The 22,230-nt window shown below is 44.5% G+C and overlaps 1 protein-coding gene across 4 annotated transcripts in view; it reads right to left on the bottom strand.

Annotated features, from left to right (window-relative positions):
• Positions 1–17,797, bottom strand: part of LOC110523811 (Nance-Horan syndrome protein) — a 164,779-nt gene extending 146,982 nt beyond the window's left edge. For all 4 annotated transcript variants that reach the window (XM_036976852.1, XM_036976771.1, XM_036976810.1 and 1 more), the window contains exon 1: positions 17,314–17,797. In XM_036976852.1, the coding sequence (XP_036832747.1) occupies positions 17,314–17,593 (280 nt within the window). In that variant the 5' untranslated portion in view covers positions 17,594–17,797. The remainder of the gene's footprint in view (positions 1–17,313) is intronic.
• Between the last annotated feature and the right edge of the window lie 4,433 nt (positions 17,798–22,230).

The raw sequence follows: 22,230 nt of genomic DNA on the forward strand, positions 1-22,230 counted from the left end.
ATCAGTTTTAGAAACTTCCGAGTGTTTTCTATACAAATCTACTAATAATATGCATATCTTATCTTCTGGGGATGAGTTGCAGGCAGTTGAATTTGGGCATGCATTTCATCCGGAAGTGAAAATACTGCCCCGTCACTAAGACGTTAAGGACAACAAAGTCAAGGTATTGGAGTGGCCATCACAAAGCCCTGACCTCAGTCCTATAGAATATTTGTGGGCAGAACTGAAAAAGCGTGTGCGAGCAAAGAGGCCTACAAACCTGACTCAGTTACACCAGCTCTGTCAGGAGGAATGGGCCAAAATTCACCCAACCTATTGTGGGAAGCTTGTGGAAGGATACCCGAAACGTTTGACCCAAGTTAAACCATTTAAAGGCAATGCTATCAAATACTAATTGAGTGTATGTAAACTTTTGACCCACTGGGAATGTGATGAAAGAAATGAAAGCTGAAATAAATAATTCTCTCTACTATTATTCTGACATTTCACATCCTTAAAATAAAGTGTTGATCCTAACTGACCTAAAACAGGGAATTCTTACTAGGATTAAATGTCAGGAATTGTGAAGAACTGAGTTTAAAAGTATTTGGCTAAGGTGTATGTAAAACGTCCGACCTCAACTGTATACATGCTAAATGGGTTGAGGAGGTTGAGGCTGCTGACTAAATGGGTCTGTAACTAAAGGGCTTGAGGTTGAGATTAGTCAAATCAAATTGTTATTGTTCACGTGTTCAGCAGACGTTGTTGCGGATGGTGTAGCGAAATGCTTGTTTCTGGCTCCAACAGTGTAGTAATATCTAACAATACACACAAATACAAAGTAAGGGAATACATGTTACATTTAACTAGACAAGTCAGTTAAGAACCCATTCTTAATTAATTAAGAATATAAATATTTGGAAGAGAAATGTTGGAGCGGCATAGACTAAAATACAGTAGAACAGAATACAAAATACACGAGTTGAGTAATGCAACATATGTAAATATTATTAAAGTGGCCAGTGATTTCAAGTCTATGTATATAGGGCAGAAGCCTCTAAGGTGCTAGCGATGGCTATTTAACAGTCTGATGGCCTTGAGATAGAAGCTGTTTTTCAGTCTCTCGGTCCCAGCTTTGATTTACCTGTACTGACCTCACCTAATGGATGATAGCGGGGTTAACAGGCAATGATTCGGGTGGTTGTTGTCCTTGATCTTTTTGGCCTTCCTGTGACATCGGGTGCTATAGGTGTCCTCGAGGGCAAGTAGTTGAAGCGTTTGGCAGACCGCACCACCCTCTGGAGAGCCCCGCATTTGCGAGCGGTGCAGTACCAGGCGGTGATACAGCCCGACAGGATGCTCACTATTGTGCAGCTGTAAAAGTTTTAGGTGCCAAGCCAAATTTCTTCAGCCTCCTGAGGTTGAAGAGGGGCTGTTGCGCCTTCACCATACCGTCTGTGTGGGTGGACTATGTGTTTGTCAGTGATGTGTACGCTGAGGAACTTCCAACTTTCCACCTTCTCCACTGGGGTCCCGTCTGTGGATAGGGGGGTTGCTCCCTCTGCTGTTTCCTGAAGTCCATGATCAGCTCCTTTGTTTTGTTGACGTTGAGTGAGAGATTATTTTCCTGGCACCACACTCCGAGCCCTCACCTCCTCCCTGTAGGCTGTCTCGTCATTGTTGGTAATTAGGCCTACTACTATTGTGTCGTCAGCAAACTTGATGATTGAGTTGGAGGCGTGCATGGCCACTCAGTCATTGGTGAACAGGGAGGACAGGAGAGGGCTCAGAACACACCCTTGTGGGGCCCTTGTGTTGAGGATCACTAAAGGTGTTGTTTCCTACCTCCACCCCGGGGGCGGCCCGTCAAGAAGTCCAGGACCCAGTTGCACAGAGCGGGGTTCACACCCAGGGCCTCCCGCTTGATGAGCTTGGAGGGTACTATGGTGTTGAATGCTGAGCTGTAGTCAATGAACAGCATTCTAACATATGTATTCCTCTTGTTCAGATGTGATAGGGTAGTGTGCAGTGCGATGGCACCGTCTGTGGATCTATTGGGGTGGTAAGCAAATTGAAGTGGGTCTAGGGTGACAGGTAGGGTGGAGGTTATATGATTGTTGACTAGTCTCTCAAAGCACTTTATGACAGAAGTGAGTGCTACGGGGATATAGTCATTTAGTTCAGTTACCTTTGCTTTCTTGGGTACTGGAACAATGGTAGACATCTTGAAACAAGTGGGGACAGCAGACTGGGACAGGGAGAGATTGAATATATCCGTAAACACTCCAGCCAGGTGGTCTGTGCTCTGAGGATGTGGCTAGGGATTCTGTCTCGGTGGGCAGCCTTGCGAGGGTTAACACATTTAAAATGTCTTACTCGCGTCGGCCACAGATAAGGAGAGCCCACGGTCCTTTGTAGTTGGCCGTGTCGGTGGTATTGTGTTATCCTCAAAGCAGGCAAAAGGTTGTTTAGCTTATCCGGAAGCAAGACTGTCCGCAACGTGGTTGGTTTTCGCTTTGTAGTTGTGATTATCTGAAGTCCCTGGCACCTACGTCTTGTGTCGGAGCCGTTGAATTGCGACTCCACTTTGTCCTGACGTTTTGCCTGTGATGTACGGAGGGAATAACTATACCGTTTGTATTCGGCCATATTCCCAGTCACCTTAGCCATGGCAGTGGTTCGTGCTTTCAGTTTTGTGAATGCTGACATCGATCCATGGTTTCAAAATGGATGGATGGATCCATGGTTTCAAAATGGAGTCGATCAAATTTTCTGAAGGGAGGGCAGGGGAGGGCCTTGTAGGCATTTCAATAAGATGAGTAGCAGTGGTCCCATGCTCAGAGCGAGTGCTAAAGTAAATGTGTTTGTAGAACTTCAGTAGCGTATTGCTCAGATTAGCTTTGTTAAAATCCCCAGCTACAATAAATGCTGCCTCAGGATGTGTGGTTTGCATAGTCAAGTGTAGTTCCTTGAGGGCCGTCATGCTATCGGCTTGAGGGGGGAATATACACGGCTGTGACTATAACCGAAGATAATTCTCTTGGGAGGTAATACGGTCAGCACTTGATTGCGAGATATTCTAGGTCGGGTGAACAAAGGGACTTAAGTTCCTGTATGTTACACCATGAGTAGTTAAATCATGAAGCATACACCCCGGCCCTTCTTCCCAGAGAGATCTTTATTCCTGTCTGCGCGATAAACTGAGAACCCAACTGGCTGTACGGACAGTATATCCCGAGAGAGCCATGTTTCCGTGAAACAGAGCATGTTATAATCCCTGATGTCTCTCTGGAAGAAGATCCTCGCCCTGAGTTCATCAACTTTATTATCCATAGACTGAACATTAGCGAGTAATATACTCTGAAGCGGTGGGTGAAGTGAGCGCCTCATGAGTCGGAATAGGAGTCCACTCCGAATACCTCTTCTCCTCCAGCAGTGTTTTGGATCAGCCTCTGGCATCAGTTCAAATGCCCTGGAGGGTACGAACAAAGGATCCAATTCGGGAAAGTCGTATTCCTGGTTGTAATTCTGGTGAGTTACTGCTGCTCTGATATCCGAAAGTTATTTCCAGTTGTATGAAATAACAACTCATTTCTGGGCTAATAATGTAAGAAATAAAAATTTAATTAAAACACTGCAAAGTTGCTTAAGAGCTAGAAGCAGAGCTGCCCCATCTGTCGGCTCCATCTCTCCCTGGTGAAGCTAAATGGGTTGAGGCTGGTAAATAAATAGGTTGAGGATGCTTTTTGAGTAAATGGGTTGAGGATGCTTTTTGAGTAAATGGGTTGAGGATGCTTTTTGAGTAAATGGGTTGAGGATGCTTTTTGAGTAAATGGGTTGAGGATGCTTTTTGAGTAAATGGGTTGAGGAGGCTGGTGAGTAAATGGGTTGAGGAGGCTGGTGAGTAAATGGGTTGAGGAGGCTGGTGAGTAAATGGGTTGAGGAGGCTGGTGAGTAAATGGGTTGAGGAGGCTGGTGAGTAAATGGGTTGAGGAGGCTGGTGAGTAAATGGGTTGAGGAGGCTGGTGAGTAAATGGGTTGAGGAGGCTGGTGAGTAAATGGGTTGAGGAGGCTGGTGAGTAAATGGGTTGAGGAGGCTGGTGAGTAAATGGGTTGAGGAGGCTGGTGAGTAAATGGGTTGAGGAGGCTGGTGAGTAAATGGGTTGAGGAGGCTGGTGAGTAAATGGGTTGAGGAGGCTGGTGAGTAAATGGGTTGAGGAGGCTGGTGAGTAAATGGGTTGAGGAGGCTGGTGAGTAAATGGGTTGAGGAGGCTGGTGAGTAAATGGGTTGAGGAGGCTGGTGAGTAAATGGGTTGAGGAGGCTGGTGAGTAAATGGGTTGAGGAGGCTGGTGAGTAAATGGGTTGAGGAGGCTGGTGAGTAAATGGGTTGAGGAGGCTGGTGAGTAAATGGGTTGAGGAGGCTGGTGAGTAAATGGGTTGAGGAGGCTGGTGAGTAAATGGGTTGAGGCTGGTGAGTAAATGGGTTGAGGAGGCTGGTGAGTAAATGGGTTGAGGAGGCTGGTGAGTAAATGGGTTGAGGCTGGTGAGTAAATGGGTTGAGGCTGGTGAGTAAATGGGTTGAGGCTGGTGAGTAAATGGGTTGAGGATGGTGAGTAAATGGGTTGAGGCTGGTGAGTAAATGGGTTGAGGCTGGTGAGTAAATGGGTTGAGGCTGGTGAGTAAATGGGTTGAGGCTGGTGAGTAAATGGGTTGAGGCTGGTGAGTAAATGGGTTGAGGCTGGTGAGTAAATGGGTTGAGGCTGGTGAGTAAATGGGTTGAGGCTGGTGAGTAAATGGGTTGAGGCTGGTGAGTAAATGGGTTGAGGCTGGTGAGTAAATGGGTTGAGGCTGGTGAGTAAATGGGTTGAGGCTGGTGAGTAAATGGGTTGAGGCTGGTGAGTAAATGGGTTGAGGCTGGTGAGTAAATGGGTTGAGGCTGGTGAGTAAATGGGTTGAGGCTGGTGAGTAAATGGGTTGAGGCTGGTGAGTAAATGGGTTGAGGCTGGTGAGTAAATGGGTTGAGGCTGGTGAGTAAATAGATATGTTTTCCCAGTCGTGAGAATCCATAGATTAGGACCTAATGATTTTCTTTCAATTGACTGATGTCCTTATATGAACTGTAAATCTTAGAAATGTTTGCATGTTGTGTTTCTATTTTTGTTCAGTCTATTTAACACTTGTTTGCTACAGTATGTATGGAGAAAAACGAAAAACGTCTGAGTCAGCGAGCAGATTTTGGAACCATTGTCATCTTCATGACACAACCTCTATAGCTGAAACATCCAGGCCTTTTACCTAGTATGAAATCATAAAGATGTCTGGCCAAGCAGTAGCCAGAGGATAAGGACCATAATAACAAAGACACAGGGCTGGTCTCGTTCTTCTTCAGTGGTATTGTGGAGATAATAAGGAGGGCTGGAACAAAATGAAAGTCCCAGTGTTTTAGCATTTCAGTGCTCTGTTTTGGTGGAACACAGCACCATATTGGGAAATCTTCCAGGTTTATCTGTTTCTCCACAGAGGCCCACGTGGGGAACTAACATGTTGCTCTAACTACACAACACCACACCCCCAGGTACTTTCCAAGGCAGCCTGTATCCAACTATCATCTTTTTCAGAGGTTGACTGCAGGAGTTCTCTCTGGAATAAGAGTAAAGCCGACCTGGCCCGGCCCCTCTGTCAGCCCTGTGACGCAACAGGTCAACAGTACCACAGTTCCCAGAAATGAGTCAACATCAGGAAACAAACGTTTCCAATAACATATTCTCCTGGGTGACTCTGAAACCCCAATAAAGCTCCAGAGAACACTAAATCTCACAACATGAAATGAATAGTAGAAAGCTTTCTATAAAAGCACTGAGAGAAGACTGTGGTTCAAAAAGACTAATATCAGGGCTGTTCTTTAACTCTTACACCTCACAGATGGTCCTGGTTAGAAGGCAAATACAGTCTCCATTCAGTTTTATATTTCATGCTTCTCTGATGTGCAATAAACCTAAAACACACTAACTCAATATGAACTGCTGTTAGAAATTATATAGCAACACATTCAGGAAATCAGTTGTTATAAAACTAGTCACTCATTGGTTCATATCATTTTTTCCCGAAGTATATGAAAACAATCAAGGTCCGTCTTAGGTCCAGCTCATCTTAACAATACAGCTATGTTCTCCACCTAGGACAGAGCCATCACAGGCTATTAAAACCCACCTCTGTTCTTCTCTGTTCTCTGTTCTAGCTCCAGGCTGAGTAGCGGGGTTATTTAACCATTCTTCCCTGATACTCACTGGTGCACAAAGTCTGACTGTTTGCCAAAATAACTCTGGAGAATAAGCTGTACAATACTGGCATAATTTCAAGCGCTAAGTTCTCAGACTATCGCCACTCCATCTTGAAACAGTCCCTCCAACAGAGGAATCAGGTAACAGAAGAATCACTGAGGTACTGTTCACTCAGGTAGAATACCCTGTAGTCAAACATTTATTGTCCCACTTTTCTTAGTCCCACTGTGTCTCTACTAAACAGTACTAGTAACATAATGTTTTTTTTATTTTTTATTTCACCTTTATTTAACCAGGTAGGCTAGTTGAGAACAAGTTCTCATTTGCAACTGCAACCTGGCCAAGATAAAGCATAGTAGTGTGAACAGACAACACAGAGTTACACATGGAGTAAACAATTAACAAGTCAGTAACACAGTAGAAAAAAAAGGGGAGTCTATATACATTGTGTGCAAAAGGCATGAGGAGGTAGGCGAATAATTACAATTTTGCAGATTAACACTGGAGTGATAAATGATCAGATGGTCATGTACAGGTAGAGATATTGGTGTGCAAAAGAGCAGAAAAGTAAATAAATAAAAACAGTATGGGGATGAGGTAGGTAAAAATGGGTGGGATGTTAACCGATAGACTATGTACAGCTGTTAAGTGATGTAAACTCAACCACTGTCTTAGGCAATATTGTTTTGGCTCTTAAGTTATTTGCTCATTGAACAAAAAAAACAGTTGTACTAATGTGATATTAATGACTGAAAACTTGTACTTTAAAAATGGTCTCTCTCTCTCTCTAAGATGTCAGGTTGGCTGGACAACCAGGCTTATCCAGCTATAGTCTGGGCTCATGGCCCCAGGCCTAACAGTCTAGGGTACTTGGGACTGGGGGGCTAGGGCACAGCGTTGGGACTGGGGGGCTAGGGCACAGCGTTGGGACTGGGGGGCTAGGGCACAGCGTTGGGACTGGGGGGCTAGGGCACAGCGTTGGGACTGGGGGGCTAGGGCACAGCGTTGGAACTGGGGGGCTAGCAAATCAATGTTTATTTGTCACGTGCGCCGAATACAACAGGTGTAACCAACAGTGCAAAAAAGGTATTAGGTGAACAGTAGGTAGGTAAAGAATTAAAAAACAACAGTAGTGAGGCTACATAAAGTACAGGCACCAGTTATTCAGGCTGATTGGGGTAGTATGCCATCTGATTACCTGTTCAGGAGTCTTATGGCTTGGGGGTAAAAACAAGTCAGGATGCTCTCTGTGTTGCAGCTGTAGAACCTTTTGAGTATCTGAGGACCCTTGCCAAAACTTTAGTGTCCTGAGGGGGAATAGGCTTCCTGAGGGACACCAGCCAGCCTCAGCTCGGTCAATAGCTGCCAGTCTGCACAGCGCAACATCAACCCAAATCCATAACCATGGGCACCCTCAGATATCCTCCTGAACAACTTGCCTTCTAAATACACTTCTGCTGTCTTCAACCAGGATCTCATGATCACTGCCTCATTGCCTGCGTCCGTGATCAAACGACCACCCCTCATCACTGTCAAACGCTCCCTAAAACACTTCAGCGAGCAGGCCTTTCTAATCGACCTGGCCCGGATATTCTGGAAGGATACTGACCTCTTCCCGTAAGTAGAGGATGCCTGGTTGCTCTTCAAAAGTGCTTTCCTCGCCATCTTAAATATGCATGCCCCATTCAAAAAAATGTAGAACTAAGAACAGATATAGCCCTTGGTTCACCCCAGGCTTGACTGCCCTTGACCAGCACAAAAATATCCTGTGGCGTTCTGCATTAGCATCGAATAGCCCTCGTGACATGCAACTTTTCAAGGAAGGCAGGAACCAATATACACAGTCAGCTAGGAAAGGCTAGCTTTTTCAAACAGAAATTTGCTTCCTGTAGCACTAATTCCACAAAGTTTTGGGACACTAAAGTCCATGGAGAATAAGAGCACCTCCTCCCAGCTGCCCACTGCACTGAGGCTAGGAAACACTGTCACCACAGATAAATCTACGATAATCTAGCATTTCAATAAGCATTTCTCTACGGCTGGCCATGCTTTCCACCTGGCTACCCCATCCCCAGCTCTGCACCCCCACACAGCAACTGGCCCAAGCCCCCCCCCCCCTCACCCAAATCCAGACAGCTGATGTTCTAAAAGAGAGATGCAAAATCTGGATCCCTACAAAATCTGGATCCCTACAAATCAGCTGGGCTCGACAATCTGGACCCTCTCTTTCTAAAAATTATCAGCCGAAATTGTTGCAACCCCTATTAATAGCCTGTTCAACCTCTTTTGTATTGTCTGAGATCCCCAAAGATTGGAAAGCTGCCGCGGTCATCCCCCTCTTAAAAGGGGGAGACACATTATACCCATACTGTTACAGACCTACAGTTGAAGTCGGAAGTTTACATAAACAAGTTTTAATAACGCCAACCCAAGTGTATCAACCACTCCACAAATTTCTTGTTAACAAAATATAGTTTTGGCAAGTCGGTTAGGACATCTACTTTGTGCATGACAAGTCATTTTCCAGCAATTGTTTACAGACAGATTATTTCACTTACAGTGAATTATATCACAATTCCAGTGGGTCAGAAGATTACATACACTAAGTTGACTGTGCCTTTAAACAGCTTGGAAAATGCCAGAAAATGGTGTCATGGCTTTAGCAGCTTCTGATAGGCTAATTTACATGATTTGAGTCAATTGGAGGTGTACCTGTGGATGTATTTCAAGGCCTACCTTCAAACTCAGTGCCTCTTTGCTTGTCATCATGGGAAAATCAAAAGAAAATCAGCCAAGACCTCAGAAAAAATATTGTAAACCGCCACAAGTCTGGTTCATCCTTGGGAGCAATTTACAAATGCCTGAAGGTACCACGTTCATTTGAACAAACAATAGCACGCAAGTATAAACCCCATGGGACCACACAGCAATTATACCGCTCAGGAAGGAGACGACTTCTGTATCCTAGAGATGACCGTATTTTGGTGCGAAAAGTGCAAATCAATCCCAGAACAACAGCAAAGGACCTTGTGAAGATGCTGGAGGAAACAGGTACAAAAGTATCTATATCCACAGTAAAACGAGTCCTATATCGACATAACCTAAAAGGCCGCTCAGCAAGGAAGATGCCACTGCTCCAAAACCGCCATAAAAAAGCCTGACTACGGTTTGCAACTGCACATGGGGACAAAGATCGTACTTTTTGGAGAAATGTCCTCTGGTCTGATGAAACACAAATAGAACTGTTTGGCCATAATGACCATCGTTATGTTTGGAGGAAAAAGAGGGAGGCTTGCTAGCCGAATAACACCATCCCAACCGTGAAGCACGGGGGTGCCAGCATCATGTTGTGGGGGTGCTTTGCGGCAGGAGGGACTGGTGCACTTCACAAAATAGATGGCATCATGAGGCAGGAAAATTATGTGGATATATTGAAGCAACAACTGAAGACATCAGTCAGGAAGTTAAAGCTTGGTCGTAAATGGTTCTTCCAAATGGACAATGACCCAAAGCATACTTCCAAAATTGTGGCAAAATGGCTTAAGGACAACAAAGTCAAGGTATTGGAGTGGCCATCACAAAGCCCTGACCTCAATCCTATAGAAAATTTGTGGGGACAAAACTGAAAAGGCGTGTGCGAGCAAGGAGGCCTACAAACCTGACTCAGTTACACCAGCTTAGTCAGGAGGAATGGGCCAAAATTCACCCAACTTATTGTGGGAAGCTTGTGGAAGGCTACCTGAAATGTTTGACCCAAGTTAAACAGTTTAAAGGCAATGCTACCAATTACTAATTGAGTGTATGTAAACGAATTGCAAAATACATTTTTAAAAATTTACATTTACATCTTGAATCTCCCTCTAACTTTAAGCGTCAGCTGTCAGAGTAGCTCACTGATCACTGTACCTGTACACAGCCCATCTGTAAATGGCACACCCAACTACCTCAGCCCCATATTGTTATTTATTTTTTGCTCCCCAGAATCTCTACTTGCACATCATGTGCACATCTATCACTCCAGTGTTAATGCTAAATTGTAATTATTTCGCCTCTATGGCCTATGTATCGCCTTACCTCCCTACTCTTACTACATTTGCACACACTGTATTTAGACATTTTCTATCGTGTTATTGACTATACTTTTGTTTATCCCAAGTGTAACTGTGTTGTTTTTGTCGCAGTGCTTTCCATTCTTGGCCAGGTCGCAGTTGTAAATGAGAACTTGTTCAACTGGCCTACCTGGTTAAATAAAAGTGAAACAAAAAATATGTATTGTATGTCAATGTGTGTGAGTGTGTCAATGTAGTGGTGTGTGTGTGTAAAAATATATTTTTTCCACACACAAAAGTTTAGGGTCACTTAAAAATGTCAGTGTTTTTGAAAGAAAAGCACATTTTTTTGTCCATTAAAATATCATAAAATTGATCAGAAATACAGTGTAGACATTGTTAATGTTGTAAATGACTATTGTTGCTGGAAACAGCTGATTTTTTTAAATAGAATATCTACAAAGGCGTACAGAGGCCCATTATCAGAAACCATCACTCCTGTGTTCCAATGGCACGTTGTGTTAGCTAATCCAAGTTTATCATTTTGAAAGGCTAATTGATCATTAGAAAACCCTTTTGCAATTATGCTAGCACAGCTGAAAACTGTTGTTCTGATTAAAGAAGCAATAAAACTGTCCTTCTTTAGACTAGTTGAGTATCTGGAGCATCAGCATTTGTGGGTCCGATTACAGGCTCAAAATTGCTAGAATCAAATAACTTTCTCCTGAAACTCGTCAGTCTATTCTTGTTCTGAGAAATGAAGGCGATTCCATGCGAGAAATTGCCAAGAAACTAAAGATCTCGTACAACCCTGTGTACTACTCCCTTCACAAAACAGAGCAAACTGGCTCTAACCAGAATAGAAAGAGTAGTGTGAGGCCCCGGTGCACAACTGAGCATGAGGACAAGTACATTAGAGTGTCTAGTTTGAGAAAGAGGCTTCACAAGTCCTCAACTTGCAGCTTCATTAAATAGTACCAGCAAAACACCAGTCTCAACAGTGAACAAATGCGACCCTGGGATGCTGGCCTTCCAGGCAGAGCTCCTCAAGTCCAGTGTCTGTATTATTTTGCCCATCTTAATCTTTTATTGTCCAGTCTGAGATATGGCTCTTTCTTTGCAACTCTGCCTAGAAGGCCAGTTGGTTCTCCAGTACATTGGCCAATTGAACAGAGGGTAGATTATTTACTCTCCTCTGTAGTTTCAGCAGGGTACCCACACATCGGCCTCCATATCACGGTCTCTTCAGAGTGTCGGGATCAGGGCCCAGGTGAGAAGTATATCCTGCACAGCTGAGTCATTGAAGTATAATTCCTCATCCAAATCATGGTTAGTGATCGCTGTTCTGATGTCCAGAAGCTCTTTTCAGTCATAGGAAACGATGGGGGAAACATTATGGACAAAGAAGTTCAAATCAGCGCAAACAGCCCCTCCCTCCCCAACTAACAATCAACAACAACAAAATAGGTGTTCCAGTCCCCATGGAGACAGAACAAACAGAGATGAAGTAATAGTTTGGAAGGTCTTCAACATGCATTAGGAACAGTCATGTCTGTTATATACACACGAGGTGTACCATAACCTGCTGGACAAAACATGTTCATTTGATAATTTATTTGCTACAGATTGTGTCCTGAAAATATACACCAGGTTCTAGGAGGAGAGGACCATGCAGTAGCACTTGCTCTGCTCACCCGTCTGCCAGGAGCCTCAGGAATGTAGCAGTAATGACTAACATGTCCTCCAGCTAAACCCTTACACATATAAACTAAACACTTTCATAAACAAGCCCTGCCACCTCACCGACCTCTCTACTCTTCCCCTCCCATGTGGGGAGTATCTGTGGGGTACCGCATCATCCCAGAGGAGCAGGCAGTGTCAGGGTTAGGGAGGCAGGGGAACAGTTAGGGTCAGGGAGGCAGGGGAACAGTTAGGGTCAGGGTTAGGGAGGCAGGGATGGGGAGGCAGGATGGGTCAGGGAGGCAGGATGGGTCAGGGTTAGGCAGGCAGGGTGGATCAGGGTTAGGCAGGCAGGGGAACGGTTAGGGTCAGGGATAGGGAGGCAGGATGGGTCAGGGAAGCAGGGGAACGGTTAGGGTCAGGGAGGCAGGGAAACAGGATGGGTCAGGGTTAGGGAGGCAGGGTTAGGGAGGCAGGATGGGTCAGGGAGGCAGGATGGGTCAGAGTTAGGCAGGCAGGGTGGATCAGGGTTAGGCAGGCAGGGGAACGGTTAGGGTCAGGGATAGGGAGGCAGGATGGGTCAGGGAAGCAGGGGAACGGTTAGGGTCAGGGAGGCAGGGAAACAGGATGGGTCAGGGTTAGGGAGGCAGGGTTAGGGAGGCAGGATGGGTCAGAGTTAGGCAGGCAGTGTGGGTCAGGGTTAGGGAGGCAGGGGAGCAGGTGGGCAGGCAGCTAGGGGGGTAGGGGAGCAGCCTACCTGCTCCATCCTGTTCCCCTGCCTCCCTAACCCTGACCCACACTGCCTGCCTAACTCTGCCCCCCTAGCTGCCTGCCCACCTGCTCCCCTGCCCCCCTAGCTGCCTGCCCACCTGCTCCCCGGCCCTACTGCCCGTCTGCTGCCCTGAATTCCTCTGTTGATCCTACAGCTATTGTATGCAGTAATCATGTGCCTATGAACCAGAGTTACACTGTTAGCACTGAGGCGGTGTGCACTAGTAGGAAGTCTGCTGTGTGCAGCTCACCCTGCACTAACAGCTCAAACATAAAAATCACTTTCATGTATACCTCTAATAAGCCTCCCAGTACAGCTGGGTGATATGGTCTAAAATCAGATCTCCATTTGTTTGTTTTTTTTTTACTTGTGGGCGATTCACAATATATCTAAAAAATGTTTATGTTCTCTCTAAATAAGCTTCGTACAATTAAAAGATCAAATACACTGCATTTCAAACAGTTAGCAATAATCTAATGAATTCCGAGTTTGTAAAATTATACCTTGGCTAAATATAAGCCTTCAACAACCATTAACCTTAATTATTTTATAAAAATAGTTTAACATGAGAAGTAATCACTGAACAGCCTATGAAAATAACCTTTGTTACAAATTTAACTAGAACCATGCATACTGCACATTCACTAATAATGACAACCTTACTGTAGCAGGCATTAGGCTATAGAACATGAACACAGGTCTCAACAATCGCTCAAGCCCACATGCAAGAGATTAGCCAGATAATGTTTATATTTCAAGTTAAAGATAGCAGACTTGGATCGATTTTCTAGTTCCCTTCATCTAAAATTAGGTTTTGGTTGAAGATCTGCTAATTCAGTATAAAAACAATATGCATAAAGTAGAGAAAATTATACAATTTTGGCTCCAGAGCACACGGGACCTCAGACTAGTGCGAAGGTTGACCTTCCAATGGGACACCGACCCTAAGCACACAGCCTAAACAAGGCAGGAGTGGCTTCGGGACAAGTCTCTGAATGTCCTTGAGTGGCCCAGCCAGGGCCCAGACTTGAACCCGATCGAACATCTCTGGAGAGACCTGAAAATAGCTGTACAGCAACGCTCCCGATCCAACCTGACAGAGCTTGAGAGCATCTGCAGAGAAGAATGGGAGAAACTCCCCAAATACAGGTGTGCTAGGCTTGTAGCATCATACCCAAGAAGACTCAAGGCTGTGATCGCTGCCAAAAGGTTCTTCAACAATGTACTGATTAAAGGGTCTGAATACTAAATGTAAATGTGGTATTTCAGCTTCTTTTTTTTTTTGACATTTGCTAAAATTTCTAAAAAGCTGATTTTGCCTTGTCATCACGGGGTATTGTGTGTGTGTGTGTGTGTGTAGACTGATTTAATCATTTTTAGAATGAGGCTGTAATGTAACAACATTTTAGAAAAAGTCAAGGGGTCTGAATACTTTCCGGCACTGTTTATCAATGAATTGGCGAGGGCACTAGAAGTCTGCAGCACCCAGCCTCACCCTACTGAAGTCAAATGGCTACTGCTTGCTGATGATCTGGTGCTTCTGTCACCAACCAAGGAGGGCCTACAGCAGCACCTAGATCTTCTGCACAGATTCAGTCAGACCTGGGCCCTGACAGACCTGGGCCCTGACAGACCTGGGCCCTGACAGACCTGGGCCCTGACAGACCTGGGCCCTGACAGTAAATCTCTAAGACAAAATAATGGTGTTCCATAAAAGGGTAGCTGCCAAGACAACAAATACAAATTCCACCTGGACACCGTTGCCCTGGAGCACACAACAAACTATACATACCTCGGCCTAAACATCAGCGCCACAGGTAACTTCCACAAAGCTGTGAACCATCTGAGAGACAAGGCAAGAAGGGCCTCCTATGCCATCAAAACGAACATAAAATTAAACATACCAATTAGGATCTGGCTAAAAAAAAAAAATACTTGAATCAGTTATAGAACCCATTGTCTTTTATGGTTGTGAGGTCTGGGGTCCGCTCACCAAATGAGAAACACCAAATTGAGACTCTGCATGCAGAATTCTGAAAAAATATCCTCCGTGTACAACGTAAAACACCAAATAATGCAGAGCATACTTAGGCCAATACCCGCTAATTATCAAAATCCAGAAGAGAGCAGTTAAATTCTACAACCACCTAAAAGGAAGTGATTCCCAAACCTTCCATAACAAAGCCATCACCAACAGAGAGATGAACCTGGAGAAGAGTCCCCTAAGCAAGCTGGTCCTGACGCTCTGTTCACAAACAGAGCCCCAGGATAGCAACACAATTAGACCCAACCAAATCATGAGAAAACAAAACGATAATCACTTTGACACATTGGAAAGAATTTACCAAAGAAACAGAGCAAACTAGAATGCTATTTGGCCCTAAACAGAGAGTACACAGAGGCAGAATACCTGACCACTGTGACGGACACAAAATTAAGGAAAGCTTTGACTATGTACATACCCCTCGAGCATGGACTATTGAGAGAAGCCGCCGTAGGTAGACCTGGCCTCACTGCCAATCCTGAAGTACACCATTAAAAGCTACAAAAGTGTCAGTGTTCAATCTTTACAAAACAACAGAACAGATTAACCGGAATGACATTTACTCATATATATATATATGAGTAAATGTCATTCCGGTTAATCTGTTCTGTTGTTTTGTAAAGATTGAACACTGACACTTTTGTAGCTTTTAATGGTGTACTTCAGGATTGGCAGTGAGGCCAGGTCTACCTACGGCGGCTTCTCTCAATAGTCCATGCTCGAGGGGTATGTACATAGTCAAAGCTTTCCTTAATTTTGTGTCCGTCACAGTGGTCAGGTATTCTGCCTCTGTGTACTCTATATATATATATATATAGGGGGTACCGGTACAGAGTAAATGTGCAGGGCACCGGTTAGTTGAGGTAATATGTACATGTAGGTAGAGTTATTAAAGTGACTATGCAAATAGTTTGGGTAGCCATTTTAAAAGCTGTTCAGGTCTGGGACCTAGAATTAGCACTCCGGTACCGCTTGCCGTGCAGTAGCAGAGAGAACAGTCTATGACTAGGGTGGCTGGAGTCTTTGACCATTTTTAGGGCCTTCCTCTGACATCGCCTGGTATAGAGGTCCTGGATGGCAGGAAGCTTGGCCCCAGTGATGTACTGGGTCGCACACACTACCCTCTGTAGCGCCTTGCGGTCGGAGGCCAAGCGGTTGCCATACCAGGCAGTGATGCAACCATGCTCTCGATGGTGCAGCTGTAGAACTTTTTGAGGATCTGAGGACCCATGCCGAATCTTTTCAGTCTCCCGATGGGGGATAGGCTTTGTTGTGCCCTCTTCACCACTATCTTGGTGTGCAAGGACGATGTTAGTTTGTTGGTGATGTGGACGCCAAGGAACATGAAGCTCTCAACCTGCTCCACTACAGCCCCATCGATGAGAATGGGGGCGTGCTCGGTCCTCCTTTTCCTGCAGTCCACAATAATCTCATCTTGATCGTGTTGAGGGATAGGTTGTTATTCTGGCACCACATGGCCAGGTCTCCGACCTCCTCCTTATAGGCTTTCTCGTAGTCGTCTGTGATCAGGCCTACCACTGTTGTGTCATCTGCAGACGTAATGGTGTTGGAGTCGTCATAGCTGAACAACCCAGCATTAAAACACCCTAACCTTGATCTTTTTAATGAAAGCATGACCCTACTACATCCCAGCAGTTGGGTCATCCAAACAAACCCAGATTTTTTTGAGTGTAGAAATTAAACTAACAAGCCAACAGCATCATGCTGTGCCAGTATCAAGGAAATGATTGGTTACTCCCTCACACCCCTTTTCCATCCTGCATTGAAATGTTGATGAGGTCTGAAAAAAAATGCAATAGATTGGGACTGAAATTACTGACAAAACAGTGTAATGTACATTTAATCTAATCTTTAATTAAACTGAAAAATACATCTGACACAACAAACAAAAAGACCCATCTGCTGCTCCAGCCCTCTTACCCTCATTATGTTACGATGGACCTAACCCTAATTCAGCCCTCTAACCCTCCACATGGCCTCATTATGTTACCATGGACCTAACCCCAATACAGGACAGCAAACTAACCTCATTGTCGTATTTAGATTGAAAGCATAGTATGTATGGATAGAGCCTGGTTATGAAAACATTGAAATGGCGAGTACACCACGCCAGCTATCAATAAACTGGTGCCATTGCCTAAAATGATGATCACCGCGAAACAGTCAACATGCCAATCTAGCGATCAATTGCGCTCAGAATAGAATTGAAACACATGAACACATAAAAACAGACCATATCGTAGACCCAAGCTTTTAATAAACCAATACAGTCGCAACATGAACATGATGGAACCAACTGTGTCATATTGATTACTATTCCGTATCAATGCTACAGATTCAATATTTGGAGCACCAATCTGTTTCCCACTGAGTTGTAGCTTTTATTAGAAGACCATGTGCTGGCTACGCAGAACCGCAGAGAACACATGGCACGCTGTGGCTAAAAGGAGAAAAGGTTGAGCTGTAGTAGAAAGTGGTGTACTCACGTACTGCCTCCTGCTTGGCGTCTAACCCGGAGATAGACTGCTGAAGTTTACCGACTTTACTCTGCAGTCCCCGGACCCGTTGGTTGGTAAACACGATATCGCTCTCCAGCTCCTGGAAGAGAGAGCAGGCGTGCCGGGCCAGGTCGGAAAGCTGTCGTAGGGTCCGGGACAGAGCCACATTGTTGACCGTACACAGATCCTCGAAAACCAAACTCTCTTCTTTCGGAACTGAATGCCTGCACAGTAACTGGGGTTCCACGATCCGTTTGGCAAATGGCATTTTGACATGGACCCGATTAGAAATCCACAAAAAAATCTGAACCAATAAATTATTTTCCAAACAATAGTTGCCCCCATTAATCCAACTGTCCCTGATTGAGCGGTTCTTCAGGCATCATTTCACTTTCTACAGACTGAGTGGTCGCCTCCCGCTGCTCCTCTGGTCATCAGCTGCCTATCTATCCATAGGTACTAGCCTATGTTTTTCAGAGCTTTAAAAGTGAGGCGCTTTTAAAAAAGATCACCCCAAAACCTGGCGCGGATCCTCTCATTTCCCGGATCTGGACTGGGACCGAAGCGCGAAGCTGTCTGTGTCCATGGAGCCTCCAAGCGCGCTGCCGAGACTGAGCGCTTGCACTATTACCACAACAGAGGATTCTTGGTGTGGAAGAGTTGCTCGATGATAATAATCACTTTGAACGGCTGTATAAGAGACTGATACATAGAGAGTTGTAGTGTCATAAGATGACTGTAGCCTATGTGTTAGAGTGTATTAAACTGTTCTCTGTGTGTAAAAGCATCAGTTACTCTTCCAGGGGCCGACATGAAACAATATATTTATTTAACTAGGCAAGTCAGTTAATGAGGCCTACCCCGGCCAAACCATAACGGTGCTGGGTCAGTTGTGCGACACCCTATGTGACCCCAATCACGGCCAGTTGTGATACAGCTGGATTCGAATCAGGGTCTGTAATGACACCTCTAGCACTGAGATGCAGCCCAGCTAGTAATGAGGAATCGGCCCAGAAGCGGGGGGACGGAACTAATTGAATCGGCCCGGAATCGGGTGTTGGACTCAGCCCGGAATCAAAATGAATGACTGCCCAGAGTCAGCCCAAGTACATCGGGCCGTTTCAGTCTACCAGAATTCAGCCGACTTTGCCGGCACCTTACCAGAATCCCCCCAGAAGCGACCCGATGCTAATTTATATAAATGTATACAGAATTACCTGATTTAGTCATTTTAAATATTACTATTATACATTTTATACATACAAATTATACCCATCCACAAAAAAAGCATTTTGTGTCGGAGGAAACGCCATACACAGTGTTTATGCGCCTGACACACCCCAGGAGTCGCTACAGCACGATGGGACAAGGACATCCCGGTCAGCCAAACCCTCCTCTAACTCAAACTACGCTGAGCAAATTGTGCGTCACCTCATACAGTGCCTTGCGAAAGTATTCGGCCCCCTTGAACTTTGCGACCTTTTGCCACATTTCAGGCTTCAAACATAAAGATATAAAACTGTATTTTTTTGTGAAGAATCAACAACAAGTGGGACACAATCATGAAGTGGAACGACATTTATTGGATATTTCAAACTTTTTTAACAAATTTAAAAACTGAAAAATTGAGCGTGCAAAATTATTCAGCCCCTTTACTTTCAGTGCAGCAAACTCTCTCCAGAAGTTCAGTGAGGATCTCTGAATGATCCAATGTTGACCTAAATGACTAATGATGATAAATACAATCCACCTGTGTGTAATCAAGTCTCCGTATAAATGCACCTGCACTGTGATAGTCTCAGAGGTCCGTTAAAAGCGCAGAGAGCATCATGAAGAACAAGGAACACACCATGCAGGTCCGAGATACTGTTGTGAAGAAGTTTAAAGCCGGATTTGGATACAAAAAGATTTCCCAAGCTTTAAACATCCCAAGGAGCACTGTGCAAGCGATAATATTGAAATGGAAGGAGTATCAGACCACTGCAAATCTACCAAGACCTGGCCGTCCCTCTAAACTTTCAGCTCATACAAGGAGAAGACTGATCAGAGATGCAGCCAAGAGGCCCATGATCACTCTGGATGAACTGCAGAGATCTACAGCTGAGGTGGGAGACTCTGTCCATAGGACAACAATCAGTAGTATATTGCACAAATCTGGCCTTTATGGAAGAGTGGCAAGAAGAAAGCCATTTCTTAAAGATATCCATAAAAAGTGTCGTTTAAAGTTTGCCACACGCCACCTGGGAGACACACCAAACATGTGGAAGAAGGTGCTCTGGTCAGATGAAACCAAAATTGAACTTTTTGGCAACAACGCAAAACGTTATGTTTGGCGTAAAAGCAACACAGCTCATCACCCTGAACACACCATCCCCACTGTCAAACATGGTGGTGGCAGCATCATGGTTTGGGCCTGCTTTTCTTCAGCAGGGACAGGGAAGATGGTTAAAATTGATGGGAAGATGGATGGAGCCAAATACAGGACCATTCTGGAAGAAAACCTGATGGAGTCTGCAAAAGACCTGAGACTGGGACGGAGATTTGTCTTCCAACAAGACAATGATCCAAAACATAAAGCAAAATCTACAATGGAATGGTTCAAAAATAAACATATCCAGGTGTTAGAATGGCCAAGTCAAAGTCCAGACCTGAATCTAATCGAGAATCTGTGGAAAGAACTGAAAACTGCTGTTCACAAATGCTCTCCATCCAACCTCACTGAGCTCGAGCTGTTTTGCAAGTCGGAATGGGAAAAAATTTCAGTCTCTCGATGTGCAAAACTGATAGAGACATACCCCAAGCGACTTACAGCTGTAATCGCAGCAAAAGTTGGCGCTACAAAGTATTAACTTAAGGGGGCTGAATAATTTTGCACGGCCAATTTTTCAGTTTTTGATTTGTTAAAAAAGTTTGAAATATCCAATAAATGTCGTTCCACTTCATGATTGTGTCCCACTTGTTGTTGATTCTTCACAAAAAAATACAGTTTTATATCTTTATGTTTGAAGCCTGAAATGTGGCAAAAGGTCGCAAAGTTCAAGGGGGCCGAATACTTTCGCAAGGCACTGTAGGTCTCCCGGGCACGGCTGGCATGGGTCTCGAAAAGGAATCTGTAGCAACGCAGTTTGCACTGCGATGCAGCGTCTTAGACCGCTGCACCACTCAGGAGGTTCCAGCCATAAAGTTTTTAATGCTTATCAAATGCCTTGCAACAAGTATCAAAATACTAAAATACTGCACAGGACTCTAAAATAATTTCATTTAAATGTTAATTGTATGTTAATTTCATCATAGAAACAATGAGAAAATATGATTAAAATAAATAATGGAATGTTAATTATATAAAGCAGCCTGTGTAATCATCTGCCAGAGTAGCCCCAAGTAATACATTTGGGCCAGATAATTCACACCAGAATCGGATCTAGCTCAATCCCCACGTTTTAGCCATAAGTAATACTGCCGAAGGCGGCCCAGACTCAGGCTACATGACATCGCCAAGTCTGACTCTCAGCCGGAATCGGCCCAGATCCACTGTGCTAGCTGGGAGTGCCTTAGACCGCTGCGCCCCAGATCCACTGTGCTAGCTGGGAGTGCCTTAGACTGCTGCACCTCTTGGGAGCCCAAAATAATATAATACATAGTGCAGAACATTATTATTCAAGGACTGATATACATACATTTAAAACGTCACACATAGCCTCCATTTCTCAGTTTTTTTAAACAGATTACCTTAGTGTTATTGGGCACAGGGACTATGGTAGTCTGCTTGAAACATGTTGGTATTAAAGACTCAGTCAGGGACAGGTTGAAAATGTCAGTGAAGACACTTGCCAGTTGGTCAGCGCATGCTCCATGTACACGTCCAGGTAATCCGTCTGGCCCTGCTGCCTTGAAAATGTTGATCTGTTTAAAGGCTACGGAGAGCGTGATCACATAGTCATCCGGAACAGTTGATGCAATCATGTATGTTTCAGTGTTGCTTGCCTTGTCTAGTAGGCTCATGTCACTGGGCAGCTCATGGCTGTGCTTCCCTTTGTACTCTGTAACAGCTGCAAGCCCTGCCACATCTGACGAGCGTTGGAGCCGGTGTAGTATGATTCCATCTTAGTCCTGTATTGACGCTTTGCCTGCGTGATGGTTCGTCGGAGGGCATAGAGGGATTTCTTAGAAGCTTCCGGGTTAGAGTCCCGCTCCTTGAAAGCTGCAGCTCTACCCTTTAGCTCAGTGCGGATGTTTCTTGTAATCCATTGCTTCTGGTTGGGGTATGCACATACAGTCACTGTGGGGACGACGTCATCGATGCACTTATTGATGAAGCCAGTGTCGTGTCTTTAGCTATGCCGGATTAAGTGATATGACATGCTATTCTATAAAATCCTTTCTCCGTAATTAATATTACCTGAATGAGGTAATCATGTAAATGTAATTAACTAGAGAGTCGGGGCACCACAAAATAATATTTATAGAGCTCTTCCGAATAAACTCTTAACTTCTCATGACTCTCAAACCCGTATCCGGGAACGTAACCATAGCCTCAAACGAATTAGCATAACGCAGCGGACATAAATCTTCCTAGAAAATGTTCCTATTCATGAAAACCACAAATGAAATATATTGAGACACAGCTTAGCCTTTTGTTAATCACACTGTCATCTCAGATTTTCAAAATATGCTTTACAGCCAATGCTAGACAAGCATTTGTGTAAGTTTATCATGGCATAATGCTATGCTAGGCTCTGCTACCAGTAGGCAACATTTTCACGAAAATAAGAAAAGCAATCAAATTAAATAATTTACCTTTGAAGAACTTCAGATGCTTTCACTCAGGAGACTCCCAGTTAGATAGCAAATGTTCCTTTTTTCCAAAAATATTATTTTTGTAGGCGAAATAGCTCCGTTTGTTCT

This window comes from Oncorhynchus mykiss, chromosome 1 (genome assembly GCF_013265735.2).
Source record: "Oncorhynchus mykiss isolate Arlee chromosome 1, USDA_OmykA_1.1, whole genome shotgun sequence".
NCBI classification, from domain to species: Eukaryota; Metazoa; Chordata; class Actinopteri; order Salmoniformes; family Salmonidae; genus Oncorhynchus; species Oncorhynchus mykiss.